Source organism: Pan paniscus, chromosome 21 (genome assembly GCF_029289425.2).
Source record: "Pan paniscus chromosome 21, NHGRI_mPanPan1-v2.0_pri, whole genome shotgun sequence".
NCBI lineage: Eukaryota > Metazoa > Chordata > Mammalia > Primates > Hominidae > Pan > Pan paniscus.
In genome coordinates, this window is record NC_073270.2 from 65,661,644 (window position 1) to 65,685,729 (window position 24,086).

Here is a 24,086-nt window from a genome sequence, read left to right on the forward strand (position 1 = left end):
CAAATTCTTTGTAAATCTTTTTCAAATCAATGAAAGCCAGTGGGGTTAAATGGTAATACAGGGAGAAGTATATACATTTTCTAAAAAAGTGACTAAATTAAACCACAAGGTACTTACTAAAATTTTGGTTTGGGAATTCAACATTCTTATTTTCTGTGTTTTCTACACACTTAGCAGTTTTGATATGCTGTAAACACAGGAAACAGGTTAACGTAAACTTAAGATGTTACATGAAAACCTAAACGTTACAGTATTAAGGTTTGAGTCTTTTAAAACAAATCTGCCTTGATGTGAAAAGTTGGATATTATTTTTATATATTTCATAAACGTTATGCCCGTTTTTGAATATTCCCTATCCTGAAACACAAGAAGAAAACTGTCACTGCAGACGAGGCAGAATATTGCATAAATTTTCTGATCACATCCATAGCTAGCATAACAATTCAATTTTCATCTGTAACTGACAATTTCTAGACTCTCCACGAGGAATCTCTCCTGCTGCTGTTGATTACATAGCCTGCTTTATCTATTTTGATATGATCCATTCTTTCTTTCTTATATTTCACTTTTCCTGTTTCTTCAGAATTATCATCAGATATTGAAGAGGAAGATTTTTGTTTAGTAAGTTTTTTATTTGTAACAGTATCTATTGCATTACCCAGGTAACTGCTTTCCTACAGCAAGCTTCCCTATTTCCATAGCCAAAGATAACACTTAATCCAGATCAAATACAAATCTGCCACTATTATCAGAAAAATATTCCCTTTAGTCTAAGGTATTTTGCCTCATCCTGGCTGCCTTTCCTTCTTACTCTAGCCAGTGATTCTCCTCACTAGGAGGGGAACATTATGGAAATACGCAGGTGTGGTTTGGGTTGTCACAATGACAGAGGGCCTGACAATAGGTAAGCACAATCCTAGCTAGGATGCTTATCATCCTACAACATTTAGGACCATGTCGCACAACTGAAAAATAATCCCCTTATTAAGAAACACTTAGACAACTTGAACCATTACTTTGACTATTTTCTTTTAATATCTTCAACTCTCATACCCTTTATCTTTCTACCACATACCCATTTAAATTAAAAAAATAGAATCCATCATCTGTTCTCATCTTACTATTAACACCAAGGCTACTAAGCTTTGAGAAAATTGTACATATTTATGAACATATTTATGCTATAAAATTCATAGTCATATTTAAACTGGGTCAACATTGTCTAACACTTATTCTTAGGCCTCTTCATTACCTTGCACATAGCTTTACATGTCCCTGAACCCTGTACTTCAACAGATCTCCAGGAGAAACTCACCATCTTCACACTTCAGAAAAAACAACAGCTATTAGATGTTCCTCCTTTACAAGCTTATCTGCATCGCTGATCACCTCCTGTTTCTCCAAGAAACTATTCTCTCTTATCCATTCCTGCTCTGTCTTTTCAACTACCTGGAACAAATGCCCTTCTCCTCAATATCCATTTGACTCTTTATTGACCTTTCAAAAGTCAATTCACTCTCCATATTTTCTTAAAAAGCATCTCCTGATCTTCACCCTCACCTCTAGCTATGGGGTTAGGCACTTGACCCTCTACTTGGTTCCTACTGCATCCTATATGTGTAAATCTGAGAATGCTTATATAACTTAGTATCTAATTTTCATGCTAAATTTTGAGAAACTTAAGGACACAGTCCACTTGTACTTCACATTCCTATACCAGAGTCTTCCCCATAGTAGTCACTAATTTGTATAATAAACTAAATAATTATGGCAGGTTCATTTATGCCCCCAAATGTATAAATCAAGTTATAGTGAATTAATATTCATAACTCTTATTGTAAGCACAGTAAATGAGTCAAATGCCAGAAGGACCCTACTTTCAAGGGCAATAAACATTTAGGGGAAAAAAGGTAATGCTTTAAACAAAATGAGATACTTGCAGCTTGCAAAAGGAGTTAGCTCAATACATATTTCCACAATTACTTGAAAAAATATTTTTAAAATACTTTCAAGGTAAAGTTACTTTGTCTGTATTATCTCTTCTATGTCTTCCTTCTGATGATCTAGATTTCAGTGATGCAGCATTATCCACTCTATTTTCTGATGTTTGAGAAACACTAGGTTTCTCTGCAGAACTCGTCATTTGCAGTGGTGGTTTAATTCTTCTTCTTCGTGGTGGTATTGCTAAAAAGGAGGACAAGGATTGCAGATTTTTCTTTTTTTACCTATTGCTATTATTGAGGTACTTTTCCGATGAGGAAGGTAAGAAACGAACATGCTTAGATGGTTCCCAGGTTTCTGGCTTAGATAATTAAGTGAATATAGATGCCATCTACCAAGATAATAAGTGAAGGAAAAATATGCAGGAAGGGTGGAAAGATTAATTTAATTTTGGACCTATTAAGTTTGGGGAGCCTGTCAGATACTAGGCAATTGGCCAGTAGGCAACAAGATTTTTAGAACAGAAGGTCAATGTTAAGTTGTCATATAGACTAAGACTTTAACCAGTACACAGTATCAGGTTTTTTTAAACTTTTATTTAGCTCTTAGTATGTATCAGGCACTGTTTAAAGTTTCACTAGATAACTTATTAAATGAGTGATTTTTATTTAATCCTCTAAACAACTTGATAAGATAGATACTTAAGTGCCACTTACAGAAAAAAAACTGGTTCTAAATTTAGCTAGAGGATATCTGTACAAAGTACACAGCTGGAAGTGGGGAGCTAAGTCCTCCTGGCCTGGTTAATTCAGTGTTTTAACCAGTAAGATATGCTGTGTCCTGCTTAAATTATAATAAATTATTAATGTCGAATATTAGTATTTTGAACACTGTTCTGTTCATATGTTAGCATTATACTTTTCTTCCCATTAGAAGACATTTGTGGTTCATATTTTATCAATTTTTATACACCAAACTTATCCTTTATGTAAATTATGTTCAGAATTGCCTTAAAAAATGCCTCCTTTAAAATAATTGTTAGAAATCTTTTAAAACTATAAAACTTACATGTGTTGCTGAAAAGTACTGGACTTCTCATAGTGTATCTATCTGCACCAGAAACAATCATTGATGCTTCAGACATTTTTCTTTTGCTAGGAGTAATTTTCTGAAACCATGATGAAAAACAACCACTGTAAACACAGTCTTTTTGAAATTAAATATCCTACAATTTTACTTATAACATTTTGCCTTGATACATGCCAAAGATATATGTTTTTTAAATAAACAACACAATATTCATAAATTTCCATGTTTTAGGCTGATACGAAAGGTTCATCTTCATGTTTGGTATTAAATAAGTAGCTAAAACAAGTAAGGAACATTGTTTTAAAGAGTATTTATAGAATATCCATACCTATGAAGTACAGTACCTTTATATGCTAGCTGAAAATATTTTATCAATATTGAGTTTATCTGGTTAACCATAGCTTGCAATTTCCTATTCTATATCATGAGGATGTTTGGATTACATATTTATATGAAATTATTTTGAGTGCTTTCATGTTAAGCTTTCTTCAAAACATTCACACATTTTTGAAAATTGTACTAATAATCTGTGAAGACTAAACTGGAGTGAAGTAGTTGCAGGAATTCATAGATTCAGTGGCACATAATCTAGTGGTTCCAATAAAGATTTGTTTTCTCCCGTATCATCTCACACTAATTTATAAGAGGGACAGAAGTAGATAAGCAGAGGCAGGGACTACAAGAGACAGGAGTTTCAGAGAATGCCATATTAAGAAGTAGATGGTGACATACTGCAGAGAGGCATAAAAGAGCTGGTTTTAAGGCACCTGTCCCTAGAACAGGGGAAAAAATGATACAGTTGTGAGTGGGTATGTATATGAAACGTGAGGGAAGGATGGAAAGGATAAGAGAAAAGAAAATTCTAAGATTAACTAGAAAACAAGCTTCTGAGCCAACAGATTTTTCTTAGAGAAATTAAGTTTTTAGTGGCATAGTGAATGGAACCTGAACAGTTACTTATTCATATAAATGCCTCAAACAGTTCATCCTTATTGAAAACAGAGCACAGGTATTTAACAGTAGTATGGTGTTTTTCGAACTTTGGTGTGCTTAAGACCTTTCCAAGAGTTTAAGATTCAACAGATTTAAGGTGGGGCTAAGAATCAGCATTGTTAATAAGCACCCAACATGATTCTGATATAAAGACACCAAAAATAGCTTTCATGTGCTAATTATCTCGGGGAAATAAATGACACTTTTAATTGAGAACAAAAGACTAAAAAACAAAATAGTAACATAAACATGCCAAAATATATGGAAGTGCCTGTGAGAGTTATAGTTATGTAAAGGTGAGAGATTAGTAAAAACTGAAATAATCAGGCAAAGCTCCACGAAGAACAAAAAATGGGCCGGGTGCAGTGGCTCATGCCTGTAATCCCAGCACTTTGGGAGGCCGAGAAGGGCAGATCACCTGAGGTCAGGAGTTCGAGACCAGCCTGGCTAACAAGGAAACCCTGTCTCTACTAAAACAACAACAACAAACAAAAACAAAAACAAAAATTAGCCAGGTGTGGTGGCAGGTGCCTATAATCCCAGCTCCTTGGGAATCTGAGGCAGGAGAATCACTTGAACCCAAGAAGCAGAGGCTCTGGGAGGCAGAGGTTGCAGTGAGCCAAGATTGCACCACTGCACTCCAGCCTGTGTGACAGAACGAGACTCCATCTCAAAAACTAAATAAAAAGAAAGTGGAAGACAGTGTGGTGATTCCTCAAGGATCTAGAACCAGAAATACCATTTGACCCAGCAAATCCCATTACTGGGTATATACTGAAAGGATTATAAATCATTCTAACACAAAGACACATGCAGAGGTATGTTTATTGCAGCATTATTCACAATAGCAAAGACTTAGAACCAACCCAAATGCCCATCAATGATAGACTGGATAAAGAAAATGTGGCACATATACATCATGGAATACTATGCAGCCATAAAAAAGGATGAGTTCATGTCTTTTGCTGGCACATGGATGAAGCTGGAAACCATCATTCTCAGCAAACTAACACAAGAACAGAAAACCAAACACCCCATGTTCTCACTCATAAGTGGGAGTTAAGAACACATGAACACAGGGAGAGGAACATCACACACTGGGACCTGTTGCGGGGTGGGGGCCTAGGGGAGGGATAACATTAGGAGAAATACCTAATTTAGATGACAGGTTGATGGGTGCAGCAAACCACCCTGGCACGTGTATACCTATGTAACAAACCTGCATGTTCTGCACATGCATCCCAGAACTTAAAGTATAATAAAAGACTTCCTACAAAAAAAAAAAAAAAGATATGTAAAATGTTTTAAAAGGAAAGCAAAAAAAGAGAAAGTGAAAATGAACAAGACTTGCAAATCTAAGTATGCTTTAGATGGGTAAAGGTAAAAAAAGAAACAAATAATGAACATCTAGAGGCATGAATGAACATGGCATGCAAAGAGACAGTAAAGCAAACTACCTTACAAAAGGGGAGAATACATACTACAGTTTTAATAGAAAGGGTAAAATTAAATTATAGAAAGTCTCAGAACTGAGCCAAAATTTATTCAGTCAGTGGGATGAACACAGAAATCACAAAACTTTTGGAGTAGAAGAATGCTATCAAGATACTGATATTTAAGGAAAATCGCTGATTATTCGGGGTATCTCATAGGATAAAACAGTGGTGACAAAGTCCTACGAGGAGTCTACTGTATTAACCTAAGTGTGCTGAGATGCGTAATGGCAGATGAAACAAGAAAGAATGGGTGTGAGACACAGATACTATGAAAGAATAATCACAAGCACCTTGGTTCCAGATACAAGGGGAGAAGAGGCTGAAATGAAGCATATTGCCAAAAAAATTAACAGTAGTATTACTGAAATACAGACAGATGCAGATTTTAGTCAAAAGATAAAATGTTTGAGCTTAGACTTCAGGAAAGGTCTTGAAGAGACATACAAACGGAAATACAGAAAAACAAGTAGAGATGCAGCTATAGAATTTTGAAGAAAAGTCTGCTACATTTTAAGAGCTCACATTATGAACATGAAGGAAGCTCTCTAAGAAAGAAGGCAACAAGATGTTCCAAAAGCTGGATATCAAGGTTTTGGGTTTAGAGCAAACCTACCAAGAGGTATGGAAAGAAAGTTTTTCTAATGTAGTAATAGAAGCAGAAAGGGAACTGTGGTATACAATGGAAGCTGAAGGAGTGGACCTTAAGAAACAGGGGGCTATCGACAATGTCAAGTGTCACAGCAAGGTATGGTGGTAGGGGTTCCATTTATGAGAAATTATTCTCTTGGATGTGACCTAGAGGAGGTCCTTCAATGGAAGAGGAAGAAAAGGAGTAAAAGAAAGAACCTCATACTTTTTTTTTCCTCATGCAAATAAACAGAACATTATACATTTCTATTCTACATTATAGCCAAATGCAATTACAGAACAAAAAGAATACATTCAAGAAGTAGGTTATCTTATCTATCTCTAATTTGTAATTTACAACTGTAAAGTGTATCTTGTTTTAACCCCTATACATGTACACAATTTGCTAAGACACACACTATCTTTTGTTTGCATTTGTCAAAGGTAGGAGAAACACTCTGAAATGTGATTGATCAAGGCTAATAATATATAAATTCTAGATGCTTCTTTCAGTACTCATATATAGCAGTGATTTGATCAATGGTAGTTTTATAAGCCAGTATTTTGACACCATCTTTACCTCAAGCTGACTATTATTTCTATTCCCTTTGTCACTGTTTTTGATATATTTTGAAGGTTTAGCAAATTCCTTTGGGGACTTTGATTTTTCCTTTAAACTAACGAGCTCTTCTCCGACTGGTGAGATTTGACTTTCTGGCACTAGAATCTGTTGGAGAATATGAAAAAAAAAGTATTTAAAACTGCAAACCACAGAAAGTAATCAACAATCACTGGATGTCTTAAGCTCCTACTCATCTCACATATTCAATTATTTCCCTTTTCTATCCATGTGCTGTTATAATTTTTACAAAGTGATCCAATAAAAAGCATCCATTTTTTCAAACTCTAATAGACATAAAAGAAGCTTGGCATTAATGGAAGGACATTTACTGCTTTTTTAAAGTTTTAAAGTTACTAAACTGATATTTATTAATAACCCTACTCTTTACACTAAAATTATCATTAATAACATGTTTAAACATCATATACATTTTATTGGGGTACTGTTTATATTGAGACCATTTGTTTTCTATATATTCACCCTCCAACAACACCTTTATTACTGTTCCATTAGTTATGGTTAAACTTAGCCCAGTGATAAAAATCAAGTAAGTCTGAGACATACCTGTGATCCACTTGCATCAAAAAGTATATGCAGCGACGTTTTGGCAACTGAAATACCTTGTTTTCTGATAGATTCCTAAAATTAAATCAATTCACAGTGATGACATTTTCTTCATTTTCTTTCCACTTTTTCATATGTCATTTTATTTCCATTTAATGTAATTATTTCCTGTTTTCTTCCAAAATTGCCAAATATCCAAAATTATTACTTTGCATATATGAATACCTTCTCAGAACACTTCAATTACTCCCCTTTAACCAGTCACCTTAGCTTGTCATTTGTGAGGAACAAGGGTTCCTCACAAATACATCTAATATTATGCAACATAAATCTTTTGCACTATTAAAATTTGTCAATTGAATATCTCCCCAAAACATCACACGAATTGTCACCTTAGATTCTCAGTTAAACAATATTTGGCTCATAATGTCTTCCACATGCCTGGAAAGTATTTTATCTAAATCCTTTCCTTCAACTTCAAAGGCCATTTCAAGTCCCATATCCATAACAATGCTAATCTCCAAACCTGACTCTTTATGAGCATTCTCTTTCTTCAATGTCTATAACTCATGTTCCCTATGCCATTATTTACTTCTTCTGATGTATCATGTGTGTAATTCTCACGATGTTTAAAATCTTGAAAACAGTGCTTTCTCTCATTTTACTTTTTAAACACCTGGCAGAAATTCATTAAATGTTTTGAGCAGCTGCTGCTAATTTTGTCATCTGAGATACTTTGTAATGGGTATCTCAATAGATATGACTAACAAGCTGATGACTCTTCAACAGTACAAATTTAAAGAACTAAAATCTACATTTTAAGAATTCTAGAAAGGAAAAAATGCAATAAAACTTATAACCCCAAACTGTTTCCAGAATTATGAAAATAGTAAATATTTATTAAGTTTAAAGACTTACCCTATGTTTATTTGCACCAAAAATTTTTTGAGTTACATTAGTGATTTCTAGTGATGCATCAAAATACAAAAGCAATTCTTTCCCTTCTCTTTTGCTAATTTTTACTGTATTTTTCAGAATTATTGTCAGTAGCTTCTTTGATTCTCTCACTGTATAGAAACAACACTGATTAGTTTATGTCTCTATGATACTACTCTGCAAGTATACTATAAATAAGACATGGATGTAGCATATTAATTGAATCAAAATTCAAATTCTCAATATTGAACAGTGTTTAAATTAATCAATTCTGGCACTACTTACCTATGTAAATCAATCAAGTCAATTTAGCTTTCCTAGTCTCAGTGTTCTTATCTATAAAATACAGGATATGGCTATAACTAATAAGATAGAATCCTAAATACATTCTGGACCCTAACAAATTCTTAATAAAATATTCCTTGAACACATCTGAGAATACTATTTTCTTAATTTAAAAAAAGGCAAACAAAAACAATAACTTTAATTCCATATAATTACCATATTTCTAGACATACACATATAAACATTTCTATTAAATCCACAGTTGTTATAACATGCTGACAACAACATTTGACAAAAATTAAGTGTCAGGAGATTGTGAGGTGAGAAGGATCTAGCACTTGGCCTCAATGAACTTACCAATCCAGTAAACAGAGAATACAGCAAGTGCCAGCTTATAAGAAATAGTCACACTCTCCCTCCCTACAAAAGTTACCAAAAAACTACCTGGCACCTAATAAATGCACCTGTATTATAGACCAGAGGCCACCATGCTCCTGTCCTACTTGTGGCAGGAATTCTATTGCCGAATGAAAAGTCTCCAACCCTGCCCACAATGTACTTTTGGGCAAGAGAAAAACACTCTGAAGGAGCAGGATCACACAAAGTAGGGAAATTTATCTCTACATCTGAAAAAGCTCTGCAGGCCACGCCATGATGTGGCCTAAGGGACAAATGTCCTACAGGCTATGAAATGTCCTGATTCTTATGAGGCCTGCCCAAGCAGAAAATGTTTTATTTGCTTTTGCAAATATATGCTCATAAAACTTTCACAGTAATGACCTTTGAAGGTACTAAGAATTAGCAATTGCTTGAAAGTGGTAACCATAGTTTCAAACTCAAAGAGCGCTAGTAGTTTTTAAAAGTTAAACAGTGACAAGTTTTCAGGTTTCAGAGATGAAAATTTAGGTGGCTTTAAAAATGATGTTTCATGTTTTGATGAAAATTAAAACATTTGTAATTCTTAGGTCTATTTCTGCTGATTGTTTTATTCTTCTGATATGCATTTGACTTTTTTTCTATAGCTTACTGTAAATTATATTAAATGTAATATTTGCTTTAACTCCTTGCTTGCACATGATATTAGAACTACTTCAAATTTATTATTTTGCTGAATGCTTTGTGCCTATTTGTACAAAAATTTGTCTACCTATGTTATGGCTACTTACATAGAAATTTATGAATATCTGTTATATTTTAATGATTGCTTTGTTGAAATTCCTGATATTTGCTCTGTCTGGACTATATAATGGCTTGGTTTCCTTTTTAATTAGTTAGTGTTACTGAGATACAAGAAAACTTTGTTTTGTTGCTTGCTATAAAATCCAAGTATTTATGGATATCAATATGTCAAGATTTTATAACATAAGAATGAATAGAAAGAGAAGGAAAGAGTAAAAACTATTCTCTCAAAATTGGCTATGAATGGGGAGAAAAAGATAGCTTCAGGAAGACATAGGATAAAAGTAGGCTTTTTGTTTTATGATGTAGACATTTGAGCCCATTGATATACTGAGAGAAAAGAGGTACTGAGAGAGAGGAGGAAGATACAAAAAATATGAATTGATGGAGCAAAGACTTGGAGAATGTGTGTGGAGAACTCAGAGAAATTACCCTTCAACAAGAGTAGACAAATATCTTCTGTTTACAGGAGAGATAAAGGAGGATACAGATAAAAAGATGTTTGGAGATGGAGGGTCTGAAGGGCCAAAATGTGTAAGTATTCTTACCTGAAAAATTCATGTTCTTCTGAATTACCACATCATAGTGAAAGCAAAAAAGGCAAGGTTAAGGATAACTTAAAAATTTAAATAGTAGCTGTTAGACAACTGGAGAGGGATGGCAACTATGGACATGGAAGACTGCCAAGTAGCAGTGAGAGTCCAAAGTTGGAAGCTGGAGACTTCCACTTCTGGGGAAAATGTAGGATATTGTGGCAGGCTAATATCCTGTTTTAAAAAATCAGAAGGATTAAAATATCATATGTTTAAAGGTGTCAGAGAGCTGTACATGTAATTAGATCTCTGGCCTTTTTTTCTCTAAGGAAATTTGCTAATTCTGTTTGTAGGCTTAAGAAGAGAACCTCTGCTGGAGAAAAGAAGACAAGCAAGTATTTAGTGAGCAGTAATGCCTGGAGTAACAAATAGGACACTTAAAAGCTTTAAAGGCATAACTAATTTTCCCTTCATTCTGGGGCAGCACAAGGAGCTGGACCAAACCTGATAAAAGGCAGTTAACTCTCTTATAGTCTCATGGGCTTGGAATCAATGTACTGCCTGATACAGGTATCATCCTCAGGCATGTACTCAGTGTCCTGTTCAAAATATCTGCCAGATTTTGGACTGAGTAGAGTGAACGGCTGGAGAGCTGAGCTGGAAACCTCTAAGAGGCAGAACTGTATCTTCCACAGTCTCTCAGGTTCAGAAGACACAAATCTAATAGGCTCATCATCAACAGACTGGGATGGCCACACCTGAGTAATAGAGGCAAACAAGACAAAGAGTAAATTTAAAACTAGAACTAAACACAGACCAACATTCATGACTGGATCAGTCCTTCAGCCCCTCTGCCTAAGAAGAAAAAAGAAACTCTTCTGGTGGAAGGATTATCTGGAGCATCTATTGTTCCTGTATATGCATTATCTATCATAAAATTACTTGACATCCATAGAGGCAACAACATATGACTGATCAAGAGAGGAAACAACAGATCTTTTTAGAAGACTATATTAGTCTGTATTAGTCTGCTATAATGGAACACCTGAGGGTGGGAAACTTATTAAAAAATGATTTATTTGGCTCATAGTTCTGCAGGCTGTACAGGAAGCATGGTGCCAGTATTTGCCTCTGATGAGGGACTCAGGAAGCTTTTAATCATTGCAGAAGGCAAAAGGGGAGTAGGCATATCACATGGCAAGAGAGGGAGCAAGAGAGAGATGGGAAAGTGCCATATAAATAACTAGCTTACCTGAATTAACAAGAGAAATTGTCACCATGAAATAATTATAGAAGAAAAAATAATCCCCTTCACCCTCAACACCAACATCATAAACTAAGCAAATATGTCTGCTCTTTTAATTTCTACTAACATTGTACTGAAAATTATACAGCCAGTGCAACAAGGCAAGATGGTAGGAGGGACTGACCATAAGAAGTGTTAGAAAGGATGTAGAACAAATGGAAGTCTTATAAACTGATAGTGAAAATGTAAAATGGTAAAATCACTTTGGACAACACTTTAGAAGTTTCTTCAAAAGCTAATCATATGCCTATGGGTCTGAACTAACCACTGAACTTCTTAGTATTTACCTGAGAAATAAAAATATATTTTCAGAAGTAATTAATTATACATGAATATTTACAGCAGCATTTCATAATAGCTAAAAACTGGGAACATTACAAATGCTCATTAACAGGTGACTACAGAAACCAATTGAAGTATATCTATACAATGGACTAACACTCAGCAATAAACAGAATAAACTACTGATACATGCAACATGCTTGATTCTTTTTTTAAAAAAGTGTTCTAAAAGAAAGAAGCTGGACAAAAATTGCTATGTACTGTATGATTCCATTTATATAAACTCTAGAAAATGTAAATGTATCAAAGATAAAGAAAACATCAGTAATTGCCTGGGGGTAGAGTAGAAGGATGGATAGATTAAAAGAAGTACAAAGAAATTTTGGGGGTGATATGTTTATATTAACTTAATTGCCATGATGGTTTCATGTGCATAGACAAATATGAAGAGTTATCAACGTCCTTAATCTGATGAAGGTTATCTCTACAAAAGACTTTTGGCTAACATTATACTTAATGGTAAAATACTGAATGTTCTTTCCTAAGCAAAGATTGGGAAGTAGGCAAAGATGTCCACTTTTATCACTTCTATTCAATATTGCACTGGAGGTTCTATACATTGCAATAAAGCAACAAAAGGAAAGGAGGGAGGGAGTGCATAAGGATCAGAAAGGAAGTAGTAAAACTACCTCTTTTGCAGATCCCATGACTGGTAAAATTAAAGATCAATTCTATTTATAAACATATAGACTGAATACTTGGGAACAAATTCATCAAAAGACTTATACAATGAAAACTGTGAAACGCTGTTGAGAGAAATCAAAGACCTAAACAAATGGAGAGATACACCATGTTTATGAACTAGTTATGACTGTTAACATGTTATTTCTCCCCATATTGATCTAAAACCTGAGACATAATTCCAGCAAGCAATTGATAAACCAATTCTAAAATTTATATAGAAGCTCAAAAGGCCTATAATTTCCAAAACAATATTTTAAAAAACCACAATGTTGGAAGACTTATACTGACTGACTTCAAGACTAACCACAAATCTACCATAATCAAAACAGTGTGGTACTGACATAAAGAAAAGTAGACCTATGATAAATAGAACAGATTGGAGGACCAAGAAATAGACACACTATTACAGAGTCATGATTTTCAACAAAGAAACCAAAGAAATCCAATGGAAAAGAAAAGCCTTTACAGCAAATAATCCTGTAATAACTGCATATCTATATGAAAAAATGAACCTCCAATCTCTGCATCATACCTTAATCAAATATTAATTTGAGATTATAATACTCCTAAACATAAAAGCTAAAACTATAAAATTTTTGTGGAAAAATAATAGAACATCTTAGTGATTTAAGAGTCGACAAAAATTTCTTGGGTCACAGAAAGCAATAACCATAAAAATAGATCAAGTAGATTTCAAAATTTAAAACTGCTCACCAGATATCATTAAGAAAATGAATAAGCAAGATACAATTTTGGAGAAAACATAGAACATATATATGTCAAAGGAGTGGAATCTAGGATACCTAAGAACTAGATAGTCCAATAAAAAATGAACAAAATATTTAAAATATATACTTTACAAAGGAAAATATATGAATGGCCAGAAAGCACATGAAAAAGTGCTCAGCATCACTAGTCATTAGAAAAATGCAAATATAAAACATGAGATATTATTACATGTCTATTGAAATGATAAAATATGTCTTAATATCTAAATTTGTAATAGTACTAGTCTGATTTTGTCCACTAGCGTTATGCAGTTCCAGTTATAGGACTGGAGAAACCAGATATTCAGATTTAATCAAGCAAATGGGATGGAAGGTCAGGAGCCTTAAACATAGAGACAAGAATGACAAACTGGATCACTGGTTTTAGACTAGACAGGGAAGGAGGTAAGTACAGGGGTAGAGCTGGGAGATTAGTAGGGAAACATGGGATCAAGGTGTTTGATGAATTTCTGAATGTGAACATCTGAAAATATTAATTTTGCTTTCATTAGTCTGTTTTGTTAACCCAGAAAGGATGTAACATTTGTTCCATATGGTAAGAATTAAGAAAATTATTAGAAAAAAACAAGTTTAATACCTTCAATGCTGTATATTTGTACTTTTTCCTCTGGCACAGTAACTGCTTCCCATTGATGATCCTTAAATTTAAAAGCAGGTTTTGGCCATAAATAATTTATTTCTGATTTACAGTTTCTTTAAACATCAAATTTCAAGTTACAGGAACTATCAATTCTTTTTGCTAGTCACTAAGTAACTAGTTTATATAACACCTTTCTTGCTCCACCAATTAACTACATGTTACACATGTTACATTTAATGTATTTGTTCATTATCAAAACGAAATGATGATTTTGACAATTTTCTATTCTTAACCAAAAAAAAGAATGACTGTTAATATTATATTTATTAGAGAATACCCTTTTTAAAAATGTTACCAAGTCTTTTTATGTTTTCTTTGAAATATTTTATGAAGTCATACTCATTCCTCAATTCCCACTCCTACTACCTATCCCAGGTCCTGTAACCACAATACTCATTAACTGATTGTCCTTTGATTTAAATATGAATGCGCATGAATAATAACCTAAAATGTTTGCCCCAAGTATTTTCACTGAAAATGTGTGTAACTGAATGATACTGAATTCACAAAGTTATAGTAAAAATTAAATACCATTCCTGGCCAGGCACGGTGGCTCACGCCTGTAATCCCGGGACTTTGGGAGGCCAAGGCAGGCAGATCACGAGGTCAGGAGATGGAGACCATCCTGGCTAACACGGTGAAACCCTGTCTCTACTAAAAATACAAAAAAAAATTAGCCAGGCATGGTGGCGGGCGCCTGTAGTTCCAGCTACTCAGGAGGCTGAGGCAGGAGAATGGCGTGAACCCGGGAGGCGGAGCTTGCAGTGAGCCAAGATCGCACCACTGCTCTCCAGCCTGGGCAACAGAGGGAGACTCTATCTCAAACAAAACAGAACAAAACACAAAACAAAACAAAAAAAAACTAAATACTTTTGTTATTTAAGGACAACTCATTCCCGAGAAATTCCTCTAAATCCTTATTATTTTCACTAATTCCCTTCTCTCCTATACCTTAATTGAAACCAGTCACACCCTGATGACATCACTACCTTTATCCCTTACCTCAAAACCTCAGGATCAGGAGGAAAGGGACAGTATTCTAATTTTTCCCCAAGGCTTTGAGCAGCCTCCTATTTCTGTGTGTAAAAAACTTGCTCCTTTGAGGAATATCTCAGTTGGCATACTCTATTCCCAATAATTGTTATCATCTACCAACTTAAAACTGATTCTTCCTTATATATCAAGGCACTTAGTTCACTTTTTAAAAAACACACATAATGGCAATTTTCAAACAGATTTTTAATCAGAAATCATAGTAGTATAAACCCAAAATATGCCCTTACCCAGATTCAACAGTTATCAGTATGTTGTAGCAATTTTGTTCCATTTTCACGTCCCACTCTCCCTCCATTATACTCCTTCCTCCTGACCTCAATTTTTTCCTTCAACCTCTCCCTATCTGCCCTTCACCATCAATTTATGAAAGCTCTTATCCTTAATATACCCAAAAAAACCCCTACATTGAATCCACATGTCACGCTCTTTCCTTAACTTGATGTCTTTACTTCCGTAACCGATATTTTAACTTTCTAGGAATGCCTAAACTCTTCACCATGTAAGTGAAACTGCTCTTTCATGGGTTACCAGTTTTTATTTAACCTCCCCTCTCAGGAATATTTCACTGTGTTGATCATTTCCTCTCATAAAACCTCTTTTCCTTTGTCGTCCGTAACACTATACCCTTTTAATTTGTTCCCTTTTGGCCGATTCTTCAAGTATCCTTCTAGCTAAAATCTCTTCTACTTATCCTGTAGAAATTTGGTTTTCATAGTTCTTTCACATAGGCACTCATTAAAACCCATGTTTCTGTCATTTATATACAGATAGCTTCTATATCTCTACTTACGGCTCAAATTCCATCCAGCTACCCAAATTTTAGTAATCCTTCTTTTTAAAAAATTACAAACAAATCACCAAGTTTACTCAGTTCTGTCTCCTCTCAAGTCTTTCTGGATTCTATCAATTTCCATCCATGCCCATTGTTATATCTCAAAACCATCCCACAATTATTTCTCACCTGGATTATTGCAAAAGCCTCCTAACTGCCTCTAGTATTTTTCCTTTTTATCCATTCTCCCCAGTCTATTTTTATCCATTTCCCCTACCAGGGGGGGATCTGTTACACAAATGTGTTCTCCAGTGCCTAGTACATACGTGACACATAGTTCTCAATAGATATTCATTGAACTGATGTTACCTCCTACTTAAAATCCTCCTTTGGCTCCACACTTCCTATATTTTTGCAATCCCCTATGCCCTCTGTACATCTTTCAATTCTTTCAATGTTCCGTTTACTCATTCTTCCAACAAACATGAGCCACTGAATAGCTATAAACTAATCTTATACTCTATGCGGGAAAGCAGACAACAAATAAACAAAATGATTTTAAATAATAACTACTATAAAGGAAATAAGACAATGTGGAATAATGTGGCTGTGAGGCTACTTTATATTGAGTAACCTGAGAATACTCTATGAGAAGGCAACATTTGTGCTTAAATCTAAATGGGAAGAACTAAGATGCAAGGACCTGGAGGAAGAGGTCTATGCAGAAGAACTAAGAAAGACCTAAGATGGGCATAATCTGTGTTAGAGAAATAGAAAAATAAATGTGACTGGAACACAGTCATCACAGAAAATATATGAAATATCAGAGAAACAGCCAGAGACCAGGCCACAAAAAGCCTTGTATGCCATGTCAGAGAGACAGAAGAAGGATTCAAGGAGCCACTGTGGAGAATGGCTTTTATGGAGAGCAAGAGAGAATAAAGGGATAACATACTACAGCTACGGAAATTCAGGAGAGAGAGGATTCTAAATATAGTTTTGGAAAGAAGAGTCCCCCAGCATCTTGATCAGTGTCTGGAACACACTAGGCATTAAATACTTATAAATGCATTTTATACTTTCCCTATCATGTATACTGCTATAGTGTAATTGCTTCTTTTTTTTCTTTTCTTTTTTTTTTTTTCTTTTTTGAGACAGAGTCTCGCACTGTCACCCAGGCTGGAGTGCAGTGGCCCGATCTCGGCTCACTGCAAGCTCTGCTTCCTGGGTTCACGCCATTCTCCTGCCTCAGCCTCCCGAGCAGCTGGGACTACAGGCGCCTGCCACCACGCCCAGCTTATTTTTGTATTTTTAGTAGAGGCGGGGTTTCACCATGTTTAATTGCTTATTTTCTTATCTCAATAATCCATTAGACCAAACTGAATAAAGGAACACTGCCCTATTTATTTCCTTTATAGTAGTTACTGCTATTTAATAACAATACTTTTCTCCCATAACGAAATTCTATTAGGCTGGTGCAAAAGTAATTGCAGTTTCTGCCATTGAAAGTAATGGCAAGAACCGCAATTACTTTTGCACCTGCCTAAGTAGCTCCTCGAAAAAAAATCAGCTTAAAACACTCCTACAAATCCTGCAGGAGAAGTATACTAATGGAAACTGTCAGTGCCGCTGAGAAGCAGTGCTAGTCATTGGAACTCAATTTTAAGCATTCTAAGAAGGTACTTTAAAATAAAAAGCAATAAAGGCATGTGGAAATCCTAAAAGGCATTTGATTAATGTTCATCTATAAAACGTTTACCTGGAACAAATGGCAGGATTCTATAAGAAACAGACTAAAAAGACTAAAGCCTTATTATAATATCACCAGCCACAACCAGATTAGTAAATGCTGATCAACTCTTACTCAGATTTTGGCAAATGGACTACATAATTTGAGCTAAATGTATGCAAATGTATCAAATATGAGGTGGTAGCTATTATGAAATAATGGCTCAAGGATTTTCCTCAGGTAAAAAACATGCAGGTCAGCAGAAAATATGCCACCTATTTGGAAGATCTGAGCACAGCTATGATAAAGCATAGGAAGAAAAAAACTAAAATTAACTCCCAATCAAGTCCTATTTCCAAAGAGAAGGTTTTATGAATGATTAAGTTAGGACCACTTGTCACTGTCTGTTAATAATATTTTCAATAGAATGCCACTGTATTTGAGTAACTTCTCTTTTCTAAAGTCAATTCACTTTGTTTATGTGAATATAAAATTTTAACTGTCATAAATTAACATTTATTTTTGAAAAGCTTATGTTAAAAAATTAGTATTAAAACTCAGCATTATTTTTTCTTATACAATAAAACATCAGAAGTAGTTTTCATTTATAATTAGCTTGGTAGGTTGCTATGCTAATCAAACTACTAGAGCTAATGTTAAAATCTAGGTAAAGACTGGCTAGAACATATAAAGAAATCCACATTCTTAAAGTAAGTAAAAATCTTATGTATGCATATACATAAAGAATAATACCAACCAAATGAAACTTACATCATTATCTCCAGCAATGTAGAATGAGAGAGTCTGACTCCCAAGATTAAAATCAATCCAAAATTCCTCAAGTTTTTCATCTGATGGTATTTGCAGCTAACAAAATAAACATACAAAACTGGAATATACAATGATTTTAGAAATAATAGACAATTATGATGTTATATTCATGGCTAAAGCAAGAAAACAAAGCTAGAAGGAGAGAGAAGTGAAAGAACAGACAAGTATAATATTTAGATAAATTTAAAAATCAAATGAAATGCTACTTTAGTATTTTATAAAAAATCAACTAGCTCCAAGAAATTATGAATATTCCAAGTGCTAATAAAGGTTGAAAGTACTAGTTTGAATAGATTCATACATGATAAATCAATAATGGTCTTAAGGAAACAGGAGAAAAACTGGACTACAGCCTTTATTTTTCAGTTATTCTTGGCAATGAATATGCTGTTCCATAAAACTTCTCCTGGTTTCACTGTCAGATACAGAATACTAGACCGACCAGCTACATTCATGATCTAATTACAACTATTTTTAGTGTTCTTATTCAACTCATAATTCACTTGACTATCAAAATTCATGCAATAACTAAAATAATGTGTTAAATTAAAATTTTACCTCATATTTATCAAGAAATGCTGATAAACAAGGAAATGTAAAGACCCTGAAATAAAAAGTAGTTTAAGAAAAAAATAAATAAGCTTTCACAGCATAATCTTGTCCAGTAATAGAAATCATGCCTAGAATCAAAAGGAAATCAGGCAGTGGTCATAATAATTGAAATAAAATCATATTTCCCTCTTTAATACTTCTCAAAATACATGTTTAGTGGACATTTATGTAGAGAAAATCATATTACTTTGACGATACTACTCAATCTACCAGTTTGACTAAAATGATTGCACCAAATGTTTTTGTGTGTGATATGGTTTGGTTCTGTGTCCCCACCCAAATCTCGTCTTGAATGGTACTGTCATAACTCCCATGTGTCGTGTGAGGGACCTGGTAGGAGATAACAGAATCATGAAGGCAGTTTCTCCCACACTGTTCTTGCGGTAGTGAGTAACTCTCACGAGATCTGATGGTTTTATCAGGGGTTTCCGCTTTTGCATCTTCCTCATTCTCTCTTTGCCTGCTGCTATCCATGTAAGATGGGACTTGCTCCTCCTTGCCTTCTGCCATGATAGTGAGGCTTCCCCAGCCATGTGGAACTTTAAGTCCAATTAAATCTCTTTCTTTTGTAAATGTCTCAGTCTCCAGTATGTCTTTATCAGCAGTATTAAAACAGACTAATACAGTGTGCTATCAAATATGAGCAGAGTTTCCTAATTTAGCTTATTAATGTTTCCATAGAACTTAAATAAGAATACAAGTGAATAATTACATTAAAAATGGTTAAATTCACAGAATGCTTTCTTAGATACTATTTTACATATTCAGCATATTATCTCATTTTAATCTATATCACAAACATATGAGGTAGTTATTAATATTATATAACAGCTAAGGAAACTGAGGCATGTAAGGTTAAATAATTTGCCCAATATTAGAACAGGAAGAGAGGAACTTATGATTCAAATCAGGTAATATGACTCCTTGCACAACCCTTACAATACCGTTAATTTCTTTAGTAAGTAAAATAAATGTGAACTCATTCATCCAATAATTATGTTGAACATCTATGAGGTGCCAGGCATTGCAAATCCTGTTTTTCTGTCGTTATAAAGATTAAAATTTACATTACACATACTTTCATGCCCCTCAGAAAGATCCTACTTACCATATGTTAATTATAAAGGAAGATGATTTGTTTGCTATATATTTACATTCCAGTATGTGGATGAAGGAGATGATTCAAGTAATAAATATGTCTAGATTTTTATTATCCCTCAAACATTAAATAATAACGGATATGCAACTCAGAAGTATAGTAAGCCAATTTTGAACATCTAAAGTTATTAATTAATATGAATTAAACAGAAATGAACTTTTCCCTCTAAAAAGTACAAAATAAAACAAGGCCAGTGCAGAATTACTTCAGATTACTGGTGTAGTAATTTGCTAAAATCATGTTATTGTTTTAAATTATCTATGCAACATTCAACACTCCAACATAGTGTAGAGAACAAGAACAAATAAAGTTAAACGTATAAAGATGCAACTGGGTGCTCACTCTTGAGCTCTATTTATTTGACAGTAAATGGTTGAATCTTGCATTAAGTTTACCTTCTTTTGTCTCCAAGCATGCCATTTACAAGGTTGAGAAATATCCTGCAATCCTAATTTTAAAGAGAAATACTTTTAAAAATCATAATAATTTTTAAAAATTCACGAATTTCTGTTATTGTTATACAACTTACTGTTTCAAATTCAGAGTCCTTAATTCTTTTAAATGCCTTAGCAATAAAATCCATTGAAAACCACTGATGTGCCAGTTCTTGTCTTTGTTTTTCTGTGGTCATTCTACACAAAGCTTCTACAATGCCTACCTGTAAGTCATAATCTATTAAAAAAATAGTTAATGTTTGATTTACAATTATGAAAATTAAGTTTATAAAAGACCATATATTTTACAAGGTATTAGAATAAGCAAGAGAAATAAGAATATATTAATGTAATTGATTAATCTATTAATATTTTCTTCATATGGATTAGAAATATCTCATCATTTGAGGAATTAACACAGCCCAAATAACAAGTGTGCCAACAGAAGAAATAAGTAAAATTTAAAAAAATTTTGAGACTTCTAAATATTCAGACACTGCCATTTCATTATTATTAGAGATATAAAATGCAAAGTAACCCACACAGTTGTCTATAAGTTACAAAATCTGTTTTCCTCTTGTGTAACATGTTTACAGTTATCCCAGAGTACTTTAAACCATGATTTATTCTACATGTAAATCACCATATTAAAATTCATTCACAAAAAGCTTAGAAAATAAATTTTAAGTTATTTTAATAAACACATTGTTTAAAAACAAATCCATCAATATCAAGAATATTAGACACCCTAATTTCATAAAAAATCTGAGGAATTTCTTAGCACAAGTAGTTCAGGTCTATTGAAAAATTAAGCCATTATATTAAGCTATTAATTTAAGCTTTATTAATTAAGCTATTATATTAAGCTATTAAATTAAGCTATTAATTTAAGCTATTATATTAAGCTATATTATTCATAAGTCTACCATTAGGCACAAATTGTATGTATCTAACGCCTACTGTCCTAAATTATTTTTGTCCCAAAGACAAATTTCATGTATATTTATTTAAAATTGCTTAATTGTACATAAAGTTTATAATTCCCTCAGTCTCACATTGCTATGCTAATATTTAAATTAAAAAGATACTATCTGCTATTCATAAATATGGAATAATTCTAGATTTTGAAAAGACATACTTACCTCCAGCATCTAAAATCCTTTCTCCCATACTACTCCTGTGAATTAAAATAACAGATTACAAAATAGACCAATATCAATTAAATAGGAAGTCCACATGTTTAGGAGGAAAAGAAACTTCACAAAAATTTACAATTGGCTAATATCACCGACTTTTGCAGAAATTATATGCATACACTAAATTATATTAAAAAGCTGCAACAGTTTATCAGTTTCATTATTAATGCAAACTCATTGTTGTCTGTCTTATAAAACATTCTTATGGATTTTAAGAATAAAAATCATATAAGTACAGATTATTACATGAGAATTAACATTTCTTGGTTAGAGAGTATTTTCCGGGCATCTTGAGGCATTTTGTCAAGCATAGCATTCATTCTTTTTATTATCTAGAAAAGAAAAAAAGATACTGCATTAACTTTACATTCAGTGAAACACTATTAAGAGAAATATTCTAGGCACATAAACTTAGAAGCCTAATTTTTTCTTAATCACTGAGTTTTATTATGGGAATGGAGTAGGATGGAGGAAAGAATATATAAAGTATAAAATAGGCCAGGCATGGTGGCTCACTATAATACCAGCACTTTGGGAGGCCAAGGCGGGCGGATCACTTGATGTCAGGAGTTCGAGATCAGCCTGGCCAACATAGTGAAACCCTGTCTCTACCAAAAATACAAAAATTAGCTGGGCACGGTAACGCGTGCCTGTAATCCCAGCTACTCGGGAGGGAGGCAGGAGAAGCACTTGAACCTGGGAGGCAGAGGTTGCAGTGAGCTGAGATTGTGCCACTGCACTCCAGCCTAGGCAGATAGAGCAAGACTCTCTCAAAAAAATAAAAATAAAAATAATAAAGTATAAAATAATGAATATAAAAACAACATAAACTATAGAATATCAAAAATAGAATATAACATGACTCCGATACTTAAAGCACTTGTACTTTTTGCAATAAAACTTACATTTAACTCCATTATAAAATCTGAGGAAGCCAAAAAATGTTACTTTATTAATTTTGTTCTTACGATTATAGTACATATACACACATACATATACTAATACAGATTATTTTTAGCATTTAAATACTTAAGCACTCCAAAAATCTGGTTGGTATAATTTATTTCCATTTGAGCTATATGCATACATAAACCCATATGGTTATAAATTTTCAATAAGTATTTCGGAAATATGTCAGGCAATAGATTAAGATGATAGAAATGTACTCCAAGCTAAGTAATTTTGTCCTACATGAAATAAATTTTCAATTTAATTGCTATTGATTTTCTTCACGTTCTCATTTTTAGTTTTTAAAACACAAATAAATGACTTTACCTCTTGCTGAATACAAATATTCACTCTTGAGTCAATAACCAGGGAACAAATGCGAGGTACGAAACTTTCCACTACTTGTTTTTTACCTGAATAAAAGTGTTAAATTATTGATAAATGTTCATTTCAAATCCTCTTAACTGTCAGTCTTTTCTTGTAAGAGTTAGTGGAAAGGGGCCAGGCATGGTAACTCAGGCCTATAATCCTAGCACTTTGGAAGGCCCAGATAGGTAGACTGCTTGAGCCCAGGAGTTTGAGACCGGCCTGGGCAACATGGCAAAATCCTGTCTGTACAAAAATTAGCCGGGCACCTGTAATCCCAGCTACATGGGAGGCTGAGGTGGGAGAATCACCTGAGCCCAGGAGGTCAAAGCTGCAGTGAGCCGTGATCGTGCCACTGTACTCCAGCCTGGGTGAGAGTGAGACCCTGTCTCAAAAAATAAAAATAAATAGTTAGTGGAAAGGATATACTACTGCAGTTCAGAAGAAGGCCCACCAGGGCTTGGGGATGAGAAAGAATGAAATTAAGTCCTAATTCTACTTGGCCTTGCAAAAAACACCACTCAACAAATGTGACTGATTTTAATACTGTCAAGGGACAACTCTAGATCTAATACTGTCAAGGGACAACTCTAGATCTAGTTTCTAACTGCAGGCACATAAGGAGGTATTTATTTATTTATTTTAGATTAAGTAAATATAGTTCAAAATTGAAAACTTCAATTCTAAGGCTTTTACCAAAACTGACCTCATTTTTAGTTATACATCAAAAATTTTTATACCCATAAAGACCAACACATCTTAAACCCCAATGAAGTTCTAAATGATGTGAGCCCCTTTTACGTTAACGCATTTTTGAAAGATGAGGCTTTATCAATACTAAGTATATTCAGAGGAATGTGTACATGCTGTTTCATAATGCAAATTGTAAAAATAACTTTAAACAATGGAAATACTGTAACAACAAATGTACAATTTTCCAAAGTGACTGCATAAAAAG

General features: G+C 33.9%; 1 protein-coding gene across 1 annotated transcript in view; it reads right to left on the reverse strand.

Annotated features, from left to right (window-relative positions):
* Positions 1-24,086, reverse strand: part of SYCP2 (synaptonemal complex protein 2) — a 72,185-nt gene that overhangs the window by 31,795 nt on the left and 16,304 nt on the right. Inside the window, exons 8-21 of the mRNA XM_055104696.2 lie at positions 23,090-23,175; positions 22,061-22,146; positions 21,761-21,795; positions 20,714-20,856; positions 20,580-20,632; positions 18,972-19,017; positions 18,354-18,449; positions 13,963-14,023; positions 8,251-8,399; positions 7,333-7,407; positions 6,727-6,873; positions 3,010-3,109; positions 2,024-2,184; positions 118-187 (exon numbers count right to left, since the gene is read on the reverse strand). Of these exons, the coding sequence (XP_054960671.1) occupies positions 118-187; positions 2,024-2,184; positions 3,010-3,109; positions 6,727-6,873; positions 7,333-7,407; positions 8,251-8,399; positions 13,963-14,023; positions 18,354-18,449; positions 18,972-19,017; positions 20,580-20,632; positions 20,714-20,856; positions 21,761-21,795; positions 22,061-22,146; positions 23,090-23,175 (1,308 nt within the window). The remainder of the gene's footprint in view (positions 1-117; positions 188-2,023; positions 2,185-3,009; positions 3,110-6,726; positions 6,874-7,332; positions 7,408-8,250; positions 8,400-13,962; positions 14,024-18,353; positions 18,450-18,971; positions 19,018-20,579; positions 20,633-20,713; positions 20,857-21,760; positions 21,796-22,060; positions 22,147-23,089; positions 23,176-24,086) is intronic.